The sequence below is a fragment of the Pundamilia nyererei genome, unplaced genomic scaffold, assembly GCF_000239375.1.
Source record: "Pundamilia nyererei isolate P.nyererei 1_Seehausen unplaced genomic scaffold, PunNye1.0 scaffold00092, whole genome shotgun sequence".
In the NCBI taxonomy this organism is placed as follows: Eukaryota; Metazoa; Chordata; class Actinopteri; order Cichliformes; family Cichlidae; genus Pundamilia; species Pundamilia nyererei.
Window position 1 is genome coordinate 1,839,000 of NW_005187493.1, and position 16,074 is coordinate 1,855,073.

The 16,074-nt window shown below is 41.0% G+C and overlaps 2 protein-coding genes across 4 annotated transcripts in view; one reads left to right on the forward strand and one right to left on the reverse strand.

Moving 5' to 3' along the window:
* Nucleotides 1–8,849, forward strand: part of LOC102199392 (leucine-rich repeat neuronal protein 1-like) — a 10,286-nt gene extending 1,437 nt beyond the window's left edge. For 2 of the 3 annotated variants that reach the window (XM_005739592.2, XM_005739593.1), the window contains exon 2: nt 5,773–8,849. In XM_005739592.2, the coding sequence (XP_005739649.1) occupies nt 5,976–8,123 (2,148 nt within the window). In that variant the 5' untranslated portion in view covers nt 5,773–5,975 and the 3' untranslated portion in view covers nt 8,124–8,849. Of the gene's footprint in view, nt 1–3,925; nt 4,011–5,772 lie in introns of those variants that run through there. The other variant, XM_005739594.1, reaches the window with a different exon arrangement.
* A 277-nt stretch (nt 8,850–9,126) lies between these two features.
* sumf1 (sulfatase modifying factor 1) lies at nt 9,127–16,059 on the reverse strand. The gene is made up of 9 exons (XM_005739597.2): nt 15,704–16,059; nt 14,925–15,098; nt 14,745–14,819; nt 12,485–12,567; nt 12,205–12,327; nt 11,780–11,894; nt 10,416–10,529; nt 10,264–10,323; nt 9,127–9,699 (listed from the first exon to the last, which is right to left on the reverse strand). The coding sequence occupies exons 1-9, from the start codon at nt 15,992–15,994 to the stop codon at nt 9,598–9,600; spliced, it is 1,137 nt and encodes a 378-aa protein (XP_005739654.1). The 5' UTR covers nt 15,995–16,059; the 3' UTR covers nt 9,127–9,597.
* Between the last annotated feature and the right edge of the window lie 15 nt (nt 16,060–16,074).

The following is a 16,074-nucleotide window of genomic DNA, read 5'->3' on the forward strand; positions in this document are numbered from 1 at the left end:
GGGGGGGGGGTCTGCATTGTTCAGGTCACCTTTGTCAAGTTGGCTCTGTTGTTTCAGCTGCTGCATTACAGTGCACCTGTTACTGAGATCACTAATGCGGCACCAAGGGTTGAGGATCATAACTGTTTATTACAAACGTCTGGTTGAGTTTTGTCATCTTGTTTACACAGACAAAAAGATTGTGCATGATTTGCACACTGCCAATCTTCCAGCAAATGCAAGCACACAACTTTGTGTAGTCGCCCAACAAGCCAGTGATATGAAAGCTGTGGACCCCCCACCCGAATCTTAGCATCAACAATGCACAGTGACGTATCTCCTCAGCTGGTAACAGGGAGTGTGAGAAAATACCGACACAAAGACACGACTTGGTGTGTCTGTGCGCCATTGTGCGCCATAGGGCTACCGCTGCAGCATGTTCTGGAGCTGCAGTTCCCACAGTGGTGGAGGGGAGTTGCGGGTGTCAACAGCTTGACCTTATTCCTTTGAGAGTGTGATGTGAATTCAAACATGGGAACGCAATGAGCCATTAAAGGTCTTGTCGTTTTGTTGCGACTGAATGAGTGTTTTTATTTTATTTCATTATCAGTATATGTTTTTTCCCACTCTACATAGTACTTTAAAAAGCCTTTTTAAAATAAAATATGATGCTCGGTCAATTTAAAGATTAAGTATGTCATTAAAAACAAACTAAAACACTGAAAATGTAGGTAAAAATAAGAAATAGTAAATGAACTAAGTTTGTGAAGACTTATTGTCCATTCGATGCAAACCACATTCATTCACAACATTTTTATTGTACACATGCAGTCTTCACTGTCCCTTCCCACATGTAAACTCACACATAATAAAGAAGCACATTTCCTAAAATTCCACTCAAAAGAATTAATATTGGCACGATTTCTTTGCTCTGTGCAGTAGGTCAATTTAAACAGAGAAAGTTAATTTCCCTTGACCTCTGAGTCTTTCCAAATAGGGATTCCCCAGAGATTAGAGACCTTGGCATGTCACTATGATTAATCGATACTCCAATGACAACATATTGGCTTTTCACACACGCTGCAACTTTAAGGAGAGCTGAGGTGGAGAGGGACAGTGTGGACAAAAAAAAAGGGACAGAAAAAAAAAAAAAAGCCAAAGAAGAAAAATTGTGTCAAGATCCATCTCTATTCCACAGGGAAATAAGCCTCCTGTATGGATTTGCGGTAAATGGAAATACAGAGACAATTTGCTGCTCTGCGACTTTTAACCTTCAGTGGATTCTGAAGAAATCATGCAGCGTACTTTTCCGTGATTCCATACATACTATTCGATTTTGTCATTGCTCCTTGAGTCCTGTGGCGTTTTCAGCTCCTCCTGTAGTCTTCGAGCTCTCCACCTTCTCTCTCTTTGCGCTCTGTCTTTTTCCTGACTGGTTGGACATGCATCCCTCTCAGCTACACCTCTGCAATCAGCAGCTGCACCAAAGCCCTCTGTGATGTGAAGTGAGACACTTGCATACTAATGGAGCAGAAACAGGATGTCTCTCAGGCAGGCCAGCACAGTGAGGACATGAAGAAAACATCAGGCGGCATTGCTTAGGTTTCAGTGCCACATTACAGCTCTGGATTGATGCTGTTTGTCATGGCAAACTCGAAGCATTAGTAAATGAATAAGTGTCTTATTATAATACAGCGTATGGTGATGCATGTGCAAAGTATAGTTTTATTTATTGGTTCCTCTGCGAGGGCAGTGTTTTCCTTGCACATATGGTTGGCTGTTTAATCATACCAGTGGGTTTCTATTGCACCAGCCCAAGTTTTTACTGGCATATTTCATTCGCTGCCTGATGGCACTAATAGCTGTCTTCTCATATCTTTGGTTATGGAACAAATGCCGGTGGCATAGCCGTTGCCATGGTGATGGCATGTCTGTGAGCCTGTTGTGTGGCTGCTGATACAGAAACACTGCTCACATTTTGCACCCAGTGAAACGGGCCCCAGAAACAGATGGGTGAAAGAATTGCCTCCTGTGAAAAATGATGTGGTGCGCTATCAAGTGAGGTCCCTCCTGGCTGTGCCAGGGGCATATGGTGAAATATAATATTAGCGGCAATTCTTAGAAGGGCGTAAAATCAAATGAACTGAAATTACTCATAAAACAACACAAGTGTCATGATTTTTATTCAATCAAAGTGTTTTCAAATCACCTCTTTAATGTCTGTGATTGAAAACAACGACTGCCAGGTGCACCCATAAAGACTTGCACGCCGCAGATCTAAAGAGAAATGATCCTGCATCTGATTGCAGGTCTGTTTTCCTTCAGGGGCTCTCATTATCTCGCCACTTGTATTGTCCAAAGAAAATGTCTTATAAATAGATTTATGGAGCCTTAACATAGAACAGACAAACTTTGTTATGTGCCGCAATTACATCCTGCTGTCATGCTTCGGACCCTCAGGGCCAATGAACCTCTGAAGGTTCAGCTGAACCAAGTGCAGACCAATTGTAGATTCCGTGCAGACCAATTGTAGATGGTTGTTGACGCATTTTATATATATAATGTGAACTTGGATTAAAACCTCATAACTACTGGGTGTGCTGTGAGAGTAAATCCCTCAGCTTGAGCCTTCAGTTTAGACAGTCAGCTGGATAATGCCGAGCTACTGAAGGATTTTTCTTCCTCCTTCTAGTGTTCTGAGTATGCATGCATGTAAAAATCAGCAAGTCAAATAAGAATAGGCAAGGACGGGTATGTGTCGGGGGATGTGTTGCGATGGGACGAAAAATGTATTTTGTGTGAAAGTGTAGATCCAAATATAAGAAGAAATATGTTTCATACAATATCTGTGCTCTCTGCTGCCACAGCCGAGTGATTAGCAATAGATTTTCAGCATAAAGGTGCTCGTACCCAAGAGGTGCAGCCCTGCTGTGGCAGTGAGTGTATTATATTATATCTCAAACCGAATCTCTGCTGCATCCCTGAGAGCAGTGAAAACAAAAGTTCATAAAGTTGTCCACCACCCACCCTCTTGTTGATATGATCTGGTAGGACTTTACAAGTCCTCTGTTGCAGTTTAAATTGTGAGACTGAAGTGTGTTGCCAACTACAGAATATATAGTTATCATGAGGAAGTTGTATGTGGAGCTTCTCAGTTACAGAAGCAGTCTATAAGACTGCACAGAACACACAAGCTGTGTAGAAAACTGTAAGAATGTGCATTAAAGGCCATAACACTCTGACACAATGTATGCAAAAAAAGCGATGCACATAGATTAAAGTTATCATTCAAACACGTTAGTAAGAGTAGCAGTGAGCAGGGGGTCAGAGCAGCAGGCTGCATGGCTTAGCACTGGACCAGCAAAGGCTCGATGCTATGAACAGGTGGGAAGCCATTCCAATCACTTCAGCAGAACTGGTCCGTGGCCAACAATACGTGTGTGTGTGGGTTGAGCGGAGAGAGTGTACGTGTAAATTTGTGTACTGCAATCATTATGAAGCAAACTACCAGTGAAAAAGAGCATATGTGCCCAACAAAACTTCCCAGGGTCAATAAGGTCAACACGTACACACAGCAAGACATAGGTGGGGACCGGATGCTGACTCCCACAGTGTTGCCAGGCTGCCAGAAACCTAGTGGCAGGTGTCTGAGTTTTATGGCCTCAGCATGAAAACAAACATCACTCCTCCTGTCTTCTCCAATTTAATACCCGAGCAACGCAACACATGGAGCAAGAGAGAGAGGACAGATAAATGTGTTATCGAGGAGATTTCTACATATATTTATAGGCAAGTAATTAAAATGAAGAACATATGACTGGATTATTTAAATGATGGATGATTAAAAGCAGAAGGAGAAGCCACATGTTCAGAGTTTTCTAATCAGGATCTATGAATAGTAGGCACACGTTCCTGCTGCCTCACTTTAGTCACACTGAGAGAATCATTGGATCGGATAGTGTGTGACCAGGTCACTGCAGAGATCAGCCACCTGATCCAAGGTAGCATATGAATTCTTTTGAGAAACTGGGGTGAGCGCTGAAGCTTTAATGCTTAAACGTTCTCTGATATATTTCCTCTATTTGACTGAATTTGCCTTTTTTTTGTATGTGCAGTTCCTCTCCTCTGCTGCATTTCAATTTCTAGAAACAACTTATTTCTCGACATGGCACAGGCTTTTATTCTGTATCTGTCAAGCAGTTTTTACATTATGGTGTATGCGATGTTAAGGGAAAAACAGCGAGAATCTGTCAACACATCGCAAAGCGTGAACAGACACCATACGAAAGGTGAGGGAAAACAATCTGTATCTATTTTATGTTAATATCTGAGGAACCTGCTACTTACGATCTGAAATAAATGTTACCCATCTCGCACACACACACACACACACACACACACACGCATGCACAAACTCAACCTCAGTATGTGAGGATCAAAACAAGCGTTAGTGTTAGTCACACTGGAAGCTGAAACTGCAGTTGTTTGTTTTAGTGAAAGAAAGCCAAGAGCCTCTTTTGCTTTCCCATTTCTCTGTCTTCTATTATAGGAATAAATGGAGATTTCCTTTCAGTTGTTTAGGATGCGTACCGACACATAGACACAAACACAACCTCACATACAGACAAGATACAGTGTCTGCACGTGCAAAACTAGCTAAAAGAAGAATGTTATTTTTCTAGTTTGTAACAGTATAGAGGAATTCTTTTTATTTGTTCAAAGAAACTGACAGCAGTTCCTCATTCTCAACACTCATATTGCTTGTCTGTGCCGGTCATTCTTAGTAATATTTGTCAGACTGGGTGACATCAGACTGTAGAACAAAAGCAAAAAAGCATAAAATCTTAAAAATGCGCTGGTGGCTCAGGATGACAGTCAGCTCATCTTAATCTCAACAAACCTGGACGTGCACAGTTATACAGCGGGCCCACAGCTCAAACTTTTTTTGTGACTGCCTACCATGGGTCTTTATCATAAGCAGTGAGTGATTAACAGTGAAGAGCACTCACTCCCAGTATATTAAGCCTGTTGTGTAATGGGCTCACAGCCAGAGTTGCCGGCTGCTCCCACCCTGCTCGCTCGTTGAAGAGGATAACTGAAACTAAGCTGGTATGCAGATAATCTAACCAAACCAGAGAGAGAGCGAGAGAAAACATTTTCATAATCTCCAAGGAGACAGATACATCAAGGAGGCACAGGCAAAAACAAACCTATCATCCTACGTGCTGAAAAGTGTAGTGCTCAGTCTAAAAATGTTGCCTCTTTCTCCCTGTTAGTTAACCTGCTTGGGTAAAATGGCAGTTTTAGTGAAGGAGGAGCAAGATTTTAAATACGTTGCAATGCCTTGTGATTTCATTGCTGTAACACTAAAGCTTTACATGTAAATAAAGAGTGCCTCGCTCAAGAGCAAATTTCAAGCAGTCCTTTGGGATGACTTGTTTCAGCTGAAGTTCATTTCAAGATCTCAAATTAATTAAACACACTTCTGCTTATTATCAGTTATGTCTGGATGTGTGAGCTACAATTTAAAATGATGATAAATTCCTATGTGACTCAAGGGGAACCACATGAATTTGACAGATTCTTTCTGCCCTGTTAGACACATCATTTTAAATATCCCTAAACATCTGTGAGGTGCTGCTATGGAAATGTGACGTGTCTCATTTTTTTCCATCATCTTGAAATTAATAATGAACTCATTACTTTCTCACTTCACTCTGTTATGCCGTTTTTCAATTCCCCCCCCAGTTACTTATATGCCTTAACAGCTGCTTTACTCTTTTTCTTTTTCAGGTCAAAACCTCAAGTTGAAGTTTGGATCTAATGCCTGTCCTGCCTGTCTTTTGCAAACTCCGTCCTCTTGGTTAGAAATCACTATTCTCAACCTACAGCAGCTAGCTACAAAGGAGACTAATGCTTATTAATCGTACCCTTATATCCTCCTCCCAAACGCTGCCTCTCGTTTAAGCCTTTTGTGAGCAGGGAGAGGAGACAACATGGCGCTCAGCTGTCAGCCTTGGCCTCCTCTAATCTGGTTGTGCATAGGATTGCTTCTTTGCTTTCTGTCACCGGCACACGGCAAAGATTGCCCTCATTTGTGTGTTTGCGAGATCCGCCCTTGGTTCACCCCTCAGTCAACCTACAAGGAGGCAACTACAGTGGATTGCAATGATTTAAGGCTAACACACATCCCTACCAACCTGTCAGTGGATACCCAAGTATTACTGCTCCAAAGCAACGCCATCTCTCGTACCAGCGGAGAGCTGGAGGTACTGTTTAACTTGACGGAGCTAGATTTATCCCAAAACAACTTTAGCACTGTGGAAGCTGTCGGCCTCACAAGCATGAACCACCTGACCACCCTGCATCTAGAGGAGAACCAGATCACGCAGCTGCCAGACCACTGCCTGCAAAACCTCTCCAACCTTCAGGAGCTCTACATCAACCACAACCAGATAAGCTCCATCTCCCCTCGAGCATTTGCAGGACTGCACAGTCTGCTGCGCCTCCACCTTAACTCCAACAGGCTCCATGTCATAGATAGCCGCTGGTTTGAAGAAACACCCAATCTTGAGATTCTCATGATTGGGGAGAATCCAGTTATTGGCCTCCTAGACATGAACTTCAAGCCCCTAGTAAGGCTGAGAAGTCTGGTTCTGGCTGGAATGGATCTCACTGATGTTCCACCCGATGCATTTGTAGGTTTAGATAATTTGGAGAGCATTTCTTTCTATGACAACAAATTGGTCAGTATCCCCCAACTGGCCCTTCAGAAAGTTCCCAATCTCAAGTTCTTGGATTTAAACAAGAATCCAGTCCAGAAAATTCAAGAAGGAGACTTCAGAAACATGCTACGTCTGAAGGAGCTGGGCATCAACAACATGATGGAGTTAGTGTCTATTGACCGTTATGCTATGGACAACCTCCCAGAACTGACTAAACTAGAGGCAACCAACAACCCGAAGCTGTCTTATATCCACAGGTTTGCATTCAGGGATATGCCATCCCTTGAGAGTCTGATGCTTAATAATAATGCTCTTACTGCCCTTTACAAGCAAACTGTGGATGTGTTGCCAAATCTGCGGGAGATCAGTCTCCACAGCAACCCATTGCGGTGTGATTGTGTCATACAGTGGATGAATTCCAACAGGACCACGGTGCGCTTCATGGAGCCCTTGACTATGCTGTGCACCTCCCCACCAGAATTTAGAGGTCAACGAGTCAGAGAGTTCAGGCTGCTGGAGTCAACGGAGCAGTGTCTTCCCCTTATATCCCATGAAACCTTTCCCAGCCACTTGAATCTAGAGCTGGGCATGAGCGTGAGCCTGGACTGCCGGGCAATGGCTGAACCAAATCCAGATATATACTGGGTGACTCCTCTTGGAAACAAAATCACAATGGACACTGTGTCAGAGCGCTATCACTTGAGCAGCGAAGGCACCCTGCGGCTTTCTCACGTGCAGGTGCAAGATTCTGGTCGTTACACCTGCGTGGCCCAGAACACTGAAGGGGCCGACACACGGGTCGCCACCATCCGCATAAATGGAACCCTGCTCGACAGCGCTCAGGTGATGAAGATTTATGTCAAGCAGACGGAGTCACACTCCATCTTGGTGTCCTGGAAAGTCAACTCTAATGTCATGTCCTCGAACCTGAAGTGGGCTTCGGCCACCATGAAGATTGACAATCCACACATCACCTACACAGCCCGTGTCCCTGTAGATGTCCACGAGTACAACCTCACGCACCTTCAACCTGCCACCGAGTACGAGGTATGTCTCACTGTCTCCAACATCCACCTGCAGACACACAAGTCTTGCGTTAATGTGACAACACGTAGCGCTACCTTTGCCCTGGACCTGACAGACCAGCACCCAAGCGCAGCTGTGCTAGCTGTCATGTCAACCATGTTGCTCTTCCTCAGTCTGGCCACTGTGGGCATCTACATGGCCCGAAGATGGAAGAGGAAAAATTACCACCACTCCTTGAAGAAATACATGCTGAAGACATCCTCCATTCCACTTAACGAGCTCTACCCTCCACTCATTAACTTATGGGAGGCTGACGGTGAGAAGGACAAAGATGGGAGCACAGAGGGAAAACCCTCTCCTGTGGACACCACACGCAGTTATTACATGTGGTGAGGATTCACTGAGGATTTATTGTCTCCAGCAGCACAACGACACACTTTTGCCATTTTGGGGCAAAAGTTGACTAAAGTTTCAATTTTTTTGTATTCTCAGCTTTGCTAATAAGAGGCAGAGTGATCAAGTGCAGGATTTTTATTAGTATAGCGTATCGCCTTTGTTTGATTCTTTCTAACGTTCTGGACTTTCCAAGATGGCAGCTGTAGTTAGCCTCCAGGTTGTCTTAGTTGCTCTGCTCTGTTTCTGTGGTACATTTTTGACTCACTTATTTTTGGGAAGCTTCTACAGCAGCAGGGTCGATGAACTTCTTCCAGCATTACTAGAAATGTTTCTTTCTCGGTTTTGTAAAACAGTTAATCTGTTGCGCACTGATAGATAAAGGAGTTTGTACAAACTTCGAAGCTGACAATGGGGTTTAGACTTGTTAAACTGTCTACTGAATGTTAGCAATTGTGCAGTAATGTTGTATCAACTATATCTTTGAACTTTCTAATTTACAGCGCAAGATATTAGGATTTTAGGTTGCAGATAAATGTGATGTTAAATGCTAGAAATGCAAATGTTTGATAAGTACCTTTTGACTTCTTTTTCCTTAAGGTGCACTAGAAGCCTTTTGACTTTTTGTTCATTCTTTTATTTGGCTAGACATTTGTTGGCTGCTTAGTTTATTATTTTCACATGCAACATGTATACTAAACACGTTAAAATAAATAACATTTTGATTCTTTTACAGAACTTTGGGAGTTTTCTGTGACTCTTTGGCATTAGAATTGCATCTGTTTGCTTTAGATTAACAGTATTAGTGGTTGATGACACATGCTGTATTTAGGCTCTGAATTTCATGTCTTAATAAACGGTACTCTAAGCTCTCAGTTCCACAGATAGACGTGAATGTGTGCTGCCCTCTGGTGGATGCTACATATTAAAACTAATCATGTTTAATATGGCTTTTTATCAAAGCTTTTACTTTCAGTACATAACTAATACAACATACAAAAAAGAGGAAATACTGCTTTATTACAACAACTTTATAATGGAAATATATGAAACAGTGATTTTGAGCAAAAAAAGTACAAGTTTCTATAATGATTTTACAGCAAAGTCATTTTCTGTACATTAAGATTTACTTTCAGCAGAACCAGCTTTTAGCTGATAATGGCAACAATAAAAAAAAAAACACACTAATCTGTTCCAGTGAAAGGTACAGTAACTTGAATTATTAATATTTTTCCCACCAGTGCTCAAAGGTGGCCAGAGAAAGCTTTTCCATTCATTTCTTATGAAAACATCTGAAAAACTATAAAAAGTGAGAATACTGTGAACATATATCATAGTAGAGAAGATTTACTGTCCATCATATTCAGATGTTTGGCAATGAGATCACAGATCACAGGTTGCATGTCCTTCCTGCATAGTCAACAACGGGTTGTTGCAGCTTCAGTAAAAGTGTGTTTAAGACAAGCAGGTGAGATTATCGTTTCCCCTGAGAAACACAGCGGAAACCAAGATTAGAAGCTGAGCTGTCCGGTGTATTTTGGCTTCTTGCTGCACAGCGATACCTGTAACAGTAAGACTGAAAAAGGGGGGGAACGGGGGGGAAATGTACTGTGAATGAACTGAATAATGTCAGTAACAGACACTGCGTTGTGATATTTTACTGTTTGATAGTCAAGACTACTGATATTAATCTTGTAGACAGCCTGCTTATGCACAGTCTCCAATCACTGACCTCTCGGGTCCCTCACATGTGTAAGTATAATGTGAAACAAGAAGAAAACTGTGGCCAGTCAACATGTGACAAGGCTGTCACTAGCATCAAAAGCCCCATGAACCAGAAAGGAAAGAATGAATACATCTATCCCTTTGTTATCCCACAGGTGGAGAGTAACAGAGAGCAGAGAGCTACCCTACTTCCTCTTAGAAATGCTAATATCAGTTGTCTGGATTCAGTGTTTCCAACAATAACATGGTTTCTCCAACAGCCAGAACCGCTTTACTTTCACTGATCACTTTATTCCAAAAAATCCCACAAAATCCCAGTGAGTGAGGCCCTTGGTATATTTAACAAATAAATAATTAACCACGTTTTAAATTTCAGATTTAAAAAACTGGATGTTTAACATAATTTTTTTCATACCCTGTGGCACATGTATGACCCTCCCTTCTTCACTTTATCTTTGCCCGAGGGAGGCCCCGTCTGAAAGAGAGCAATGGTAGATAATAATTACAGAAAAAGAAAAAATCAACACCCACGACAATTACAAAAGCCTGAATGTAATCTGCCATTACTGGGTTGCGTTGCGGGGCCGTGGTGTGATGCACAGTCCACCAGTCTGCTGTCCATTCCCATGCATTCCCCACCATGTCGTACAGACCAAAAGCATTGGGAGGAAAGGACATCACCTGTAGGGTATAAGGGCACTACTGTCACTTTACTGCAATGTTTTTAAAAATACATTATTGTTAATATTATCATTTCTAATTTCTAAATTCTACACTAATTCTAAAAGTAGTCTAATCTATCTATCTAAAGGATATTTAAGCCCTGTGGCTTGAAGAAACTATTGTGCATGAATATTTGTGTCTTTCAATGGTACACACAGTATATTATGGTAATCGCTAATGCTACAGTATTATTTGGCCTGTTAGTGCTGCTGACAAACTGATATCCTTAATCACAGTGAGAAAATAAAATGAATAAATACATAAATAATAAAAACTATATCAACTTTTGTGAACATAAATTAGACATGAAATACCAATGATATGATACTATTATGAGGCGCTATAGGTTTTAAATGCATAAAACGGGTCATTTTAGCCCCTTGCCAAGTAGTTTCTAGAAAACATGATGACACTATAATATCTGATATAGATAAGAATCTTTAAACTTATTTTGGTTGCTTAACTCCTCCCAGTATAGAAGGAGTTTGTAGACAAAGGAACAAACACACAGACAGAGATTTTCTTTTATAGTAAGATACTGTTCATTGTTGTTAAAATAACTTGCAAAAAAGATGACTGCAGAAAATTGTTTATTTACACATGCACAGATTTTTAAGTTACGTAAACAAAAAAAAGTGTCAAGTTAGTGAAGCTGAAGGTTGACTTTACAGGTTTGATGGGTTCAGTGACATTCTTGGAAAAAAGACTGGGCATTTACATGGTAGATGGAAACTGAAAAGCTTTGTTATCTTAATGCAGAAAGCAGAATGTTGAAACACAAATCAAACCTCTAAACCCGCTGGACAACTAAAGGGATTTCTTAGCTGAGCTCAAGTTCCCCTATTACTTCAACATCAGTGACTGCCTTTTACCCTAACAAGGTGACATAATGCAGATTAGAATATCATTTTACATCAACACCGTATACTCTTAAAGATTTCACACAGAAATCGGATATTCAGGATTCATACTAGAATTGGAACTATGAAGTTGCCTCTGTTAAGAAAGACTGGATTTATGTTGTCTTTTTGTAATCTATGTAATCTCTCAAGGCTGCAAGCTTCTTTTGTGACTTCATCGAGCTTTGGAATTCGTAATTATGTCTAGTATTTTCCTGGGCCAAACTTTTTCTGACTAAACCTGAAATATGAGATCCCTCAACACACCCATAATTATGGCATTTCTTCATTCTTGCTTGTGTCTCTTACCGGTGAAGTTTTGATATACCCATCTTCTCCAGAGTTGTGTGTGGGGAAGTCTCCCTGCCAGAGGTTAGCAAAGTGTTGTCCTTTAGGGTTCAACTTGTTTCCCCATGGATAAAGTCTAAATGTAGGCGTGGTATACCAGGAAAGTAATCTGAGACATATTTCATGTAGGAAATGCACATTTTCAAACATCTTTCACAGAAAAGTTCCTTTTGCATTTGTGCTTATGAATCTTCTGCTCACTTTGGTCATACGTTGTTATTATTCCCATTTTTCAATGCACATTTCAGACTAGAGGTTTGTTAGTATTTCCCCCTCTTATAAACTGTGTGTTAAGCAACTGTAACAAAGCAGTTTCCCTACATGGATCAATAATGTGTTTTCTGATTATGATGCATCATCATCATCATCATCAGTTAACATCTTACCTGTCTTTCAGGCCACCCCTGCAGGCATACTCCCACTCTGCTTCTGTAGGGAGTCTCTTGTTAGCCCAGGAGCAGTAGGCAACAGCATCTATCCACGAGACATGCAAAACAGGATGATGGAGCCTAAAAAACACAGATTTAAAGTAATTTACTGAGCTCTTATCAGCTTTTCATAAATAAAAGAAGAGTGAAGGTTTGATGCTTGATAGGTGTTTTATATAAATGTGGAGCGTATTATTGAAAACATTACGAAGTTTTTAGTAAAAGAGAGTTTTTCTACCTGTCTGTGATGTTGGAGTCTGGGCCCTCAGGGTGCCTCCAGGAGGCTCCTTTGACTGGAAGCCACCAAGGGGCAGCGGCCACCTAACAACAAATGGTAGTAACAGTTGTTACTGACCGCATTATGCTTTTCACACTTTCTTTTCTGTTTTTCTCTTGCAAAGCCCACTGATGTGCAACCCCTCAAACAACAGGCCATTTTCAACACTCTTAAACAGTTGTAGTATAAATCATCACGTCCAGCTAAAGACAAAAACGTGCTCTCTGAAGGTGCTGGGTTAAAACTAAAATGTAATTATTTAAATGAATAAAACATACTGTGCTGCATTTATAAAATGCAATCCCTGTCAAAGGCTGCCTTATTTATTTTAATATTATTTGACTGGAGCAGCTTACAGTTCCCAAGAACAACATTTGTCATGATGCTAATATTGATGCTGTGCTGCTAATTTTTAATATATCTAAAATGTTGAATGTAAATATGTGAGATATATTATATTAAAGTGGTCATTTATACATTTATGACTTTATTTTAGGTTCAGATAGCTATAGAGGAACATGCATGTGCACAATAATTGTTGTAAAGACCCACCTTTTAGCACATCCCAGCCCACCCACCCACTCACTTCACCAGATGCACCTTGTTTAGTTCTCTCACCTTTGATTGGGTGTGGTGCTTGTCCTTAATTGCACTCACCTGTCACACATTATATAAGGACTGCATTCACTTTTGGCTCACTCTTTTATAATAAAATATGTGTAACTTTAATGACAGCATCACACTTTTAGAATAAAGAACTTTGTTGCCAAAATCCAACAAATGTATAACTTTCAAACTGGGACTCTTTGGGAAATAATTAGCAGTAATTAGTGAAGTTATTGTGCCATATGGGTAAATGTGTGGAAGCCTCTAGGTTTGAGGGTCATACAGAAGACTTCTATAGGTAAACCCGTCAAGCTGTAGTTATGTAATGAACACACAGTGAAAACTAGAAACATCAGGAAGCATCAAACAACAATCTCTTGGAAATGTTCTGTCCAAAACCACAAAAACTATCTTTAGCACGCTCCAAAGTTCATCGACTCATGTTGCTGCTGAAGTGTGGTAAAAGTCTTCAGTCCTGTGTGCATAAAAAAAAAAAAAAAAAATACTGGAAGCTGCCAGTGCTACCCCTCCGCCTCCTAGTAAATGCACCTAAAACATCAACTTAAAATTTCTACATTACTTCTTTATCAAGTTACTGCATTTACAGACTTGTGTATTCACACCACCTGCCTGCCCACCTAGCGGGGTGACGACAGTACCCCCATCAACCTTTTACAGCTGACAGGTAAAAACTGTTTAAGGTGACTTTCTGTGAAGGAGGTGCTTTGAGGCTTCTTCCTATTTGGCATGATATTTTTATTTTTTATTTTTGCAAAGCACACGACTGTAGGTGAAACTGTCACATGCCGAAGAACTGGATTATCAAGCCTCTGGGCGTTTGATAAACAAATTAGCCACATTTCGTCAAGCAGCAAGCTAACATTAGGGTTTTCCATCTGTTGTGGGGACCCTGACATAAAAAATAAAGCCGATCCACTGTGTCCTCAGATTCAGAGCATGCATAAAGACTCCTGTGTTTCCTCTTTTGCTGCCAAAAACAGAAAATTTGGCGTGCTTTTCTTGTGACTGGGACATTTTAGAGTGTGAGAAGTGGCTCAAAAAAAGGGTGGACTGCTCATACCTTTGTTTGAGGGCATATAAAATAGCCACAAGGTGGGCATGATGAAAATGTGATATAGAGAACTCAAAGGAGAAAAGCATGGGGTTCAAATGAAACCTTTGACCTAGCTCAGCATCAGTGTTGTTTGTGGGAGAGAAAAACTCCCTTTGGGAACTTTAGCTACATGTACTTATATGAACAAAAAAGCTTTTTACACATAAACATTTACAGACATCTAAACACAGCATGAAAGCCTGTGAGGTTACATTTATTACAACACTTTATATTTACTGTTGTCTACTAAACATAGTGTGGGAACTTGGACCTCTAGTCCTGCAAGCTACCAATATCTATGTGTAAGCAATAAATAGTTTGTTAGATCATTGCATAAGTGCAAACTAATGTAGAGCGCATCTTTGACTGTGTGCTCGTTTTGTGCAGTGAAATCGAAAGCATGACATGTAGCCTGTACATGTCTTCCTTCAAAGCTACAACTGATGTAGCAGGTAAAAAGTGAGCTGCACAGGTAAGTCGCCTGCTCAGTGGTACACTTACTGCTTGAGTGACTTGGCTTTTCACTGGCTCACTCAAAAGTCCCTCAAAAACAAACGAGTCTCCAAATTTCTCTGCCTAAAAATCAGAAAAGACACAGATTTTATGGGCAAAAAACAACACCAGGATAATGAAAACCACTCACAGAAAAATACGGTTTAATTTTTAAATATTTTTTAAAACCTCAGTCACATATCCTGTCGCAAGGACGAAGCTCTGAAACTGTTGATTAGTGACTTCATGGATGTCTATGTTGAAGGAGTCCACATACACCATTCTCTGGGGGCCCTCACCGTCTGGGGGGATGCCTGGGTTGTCTGTTCCCATCAGGAACTCCCCTCCAGAAATCTGCACCATCTGCACGGAACAAGTACAATTTTTATTTACATATGCAAACAAACTGTGCTAGAAACTGGAATGTAGATTCAGGATTAATAACTCTTATGAGCTACAAGATCATAACAACCAATAAAGAACACAATAAAACAATGAAGATCTATAATATATCTAGTAAAAATCTAAGTTATTAGCCACCTATAAATAATAGAAATACTAGTAGAAATAAAAAAAATATGACACCAGAGTGTCACAAATGTGCAATATTAAGAGGGTAACTTACAGGAAACAAAGGCTAGGCTGTCAAACTTCCTGCTTCTGCATTCAAGTCATATTTACAGCACATGGTGTTATGGTTTATTTAAACACAAAACTAAAATTAGCACATATGTGGACACAATTTTGCAACCCTTGGTTTTGGTGTTAATCGACAGATCTGTGTTGCAGCTGATTGGCTACAAGGCCTTGCTTATGCATGGGAACCTCGGGAGGCCTAATAGTTCCAAGAACGATTAGATTCGACTTTGGTAACAACTTTATGACATTTTGCACGCATAACCTCATCTCCACACTCTCACAAAATAGCGGTGGGTTTTTTTTCTTCTGTAACAGGAGTCGCAACATACCGGACTTTGTGTTTCCCGCTCATTGTCCTGCACCTGATTCGTCCTGTCATTTGCGTCTTTGGAGTATTTGAGATCAGGATCTGTGGAAGCTGCTTTACCCTCATCCTCGTCCAAGGGATCCACAGTTGGAGCGTCTCTAGTCAGCTTATCACAACCGCAGCCCGCCGCTCTTTCCGGGCCTGGAGGTTCTGCGCTACATGAACTCTGAAGACACAACACTTTGCTCACACATCCAAATATGAACAATAAGGTGAAATAACGCAACATTTTGATGGTTTGTTTCCAAGGCATAGCTCAGGGTCCATGCATGATGTTGACACTGTTGCTTCCGTAAAGTCACGTGGTCAGTCAGCTGGCTACAGTGTAACAAA

Excerpts from the sequence above, each read along its gene's own strand:
- sumf1 (XM_005739597.2), bottom strand. The coding sequence starts at position 15,994 with ATGCCTTGGAAACAAACCATCAAAATGTTGCGTTATTTCACCTTATTG. Across the intron at positions 12,568-14,744 it reads AAAGCCAAGTCACTCAAGCA|GTGGCCGCTGCCCCTTGGTG; the intron begins GTAAGTGTACCA and ends ATTTGTTGTTAG. Across the intron at positions 9,700-10,263 it reads GGTCATACATGTGCCACAGG|TCTTACTGTTACAGGTATCG; the intron begins GTATGAAAAAAA and ends CCCCTTTTTCAG.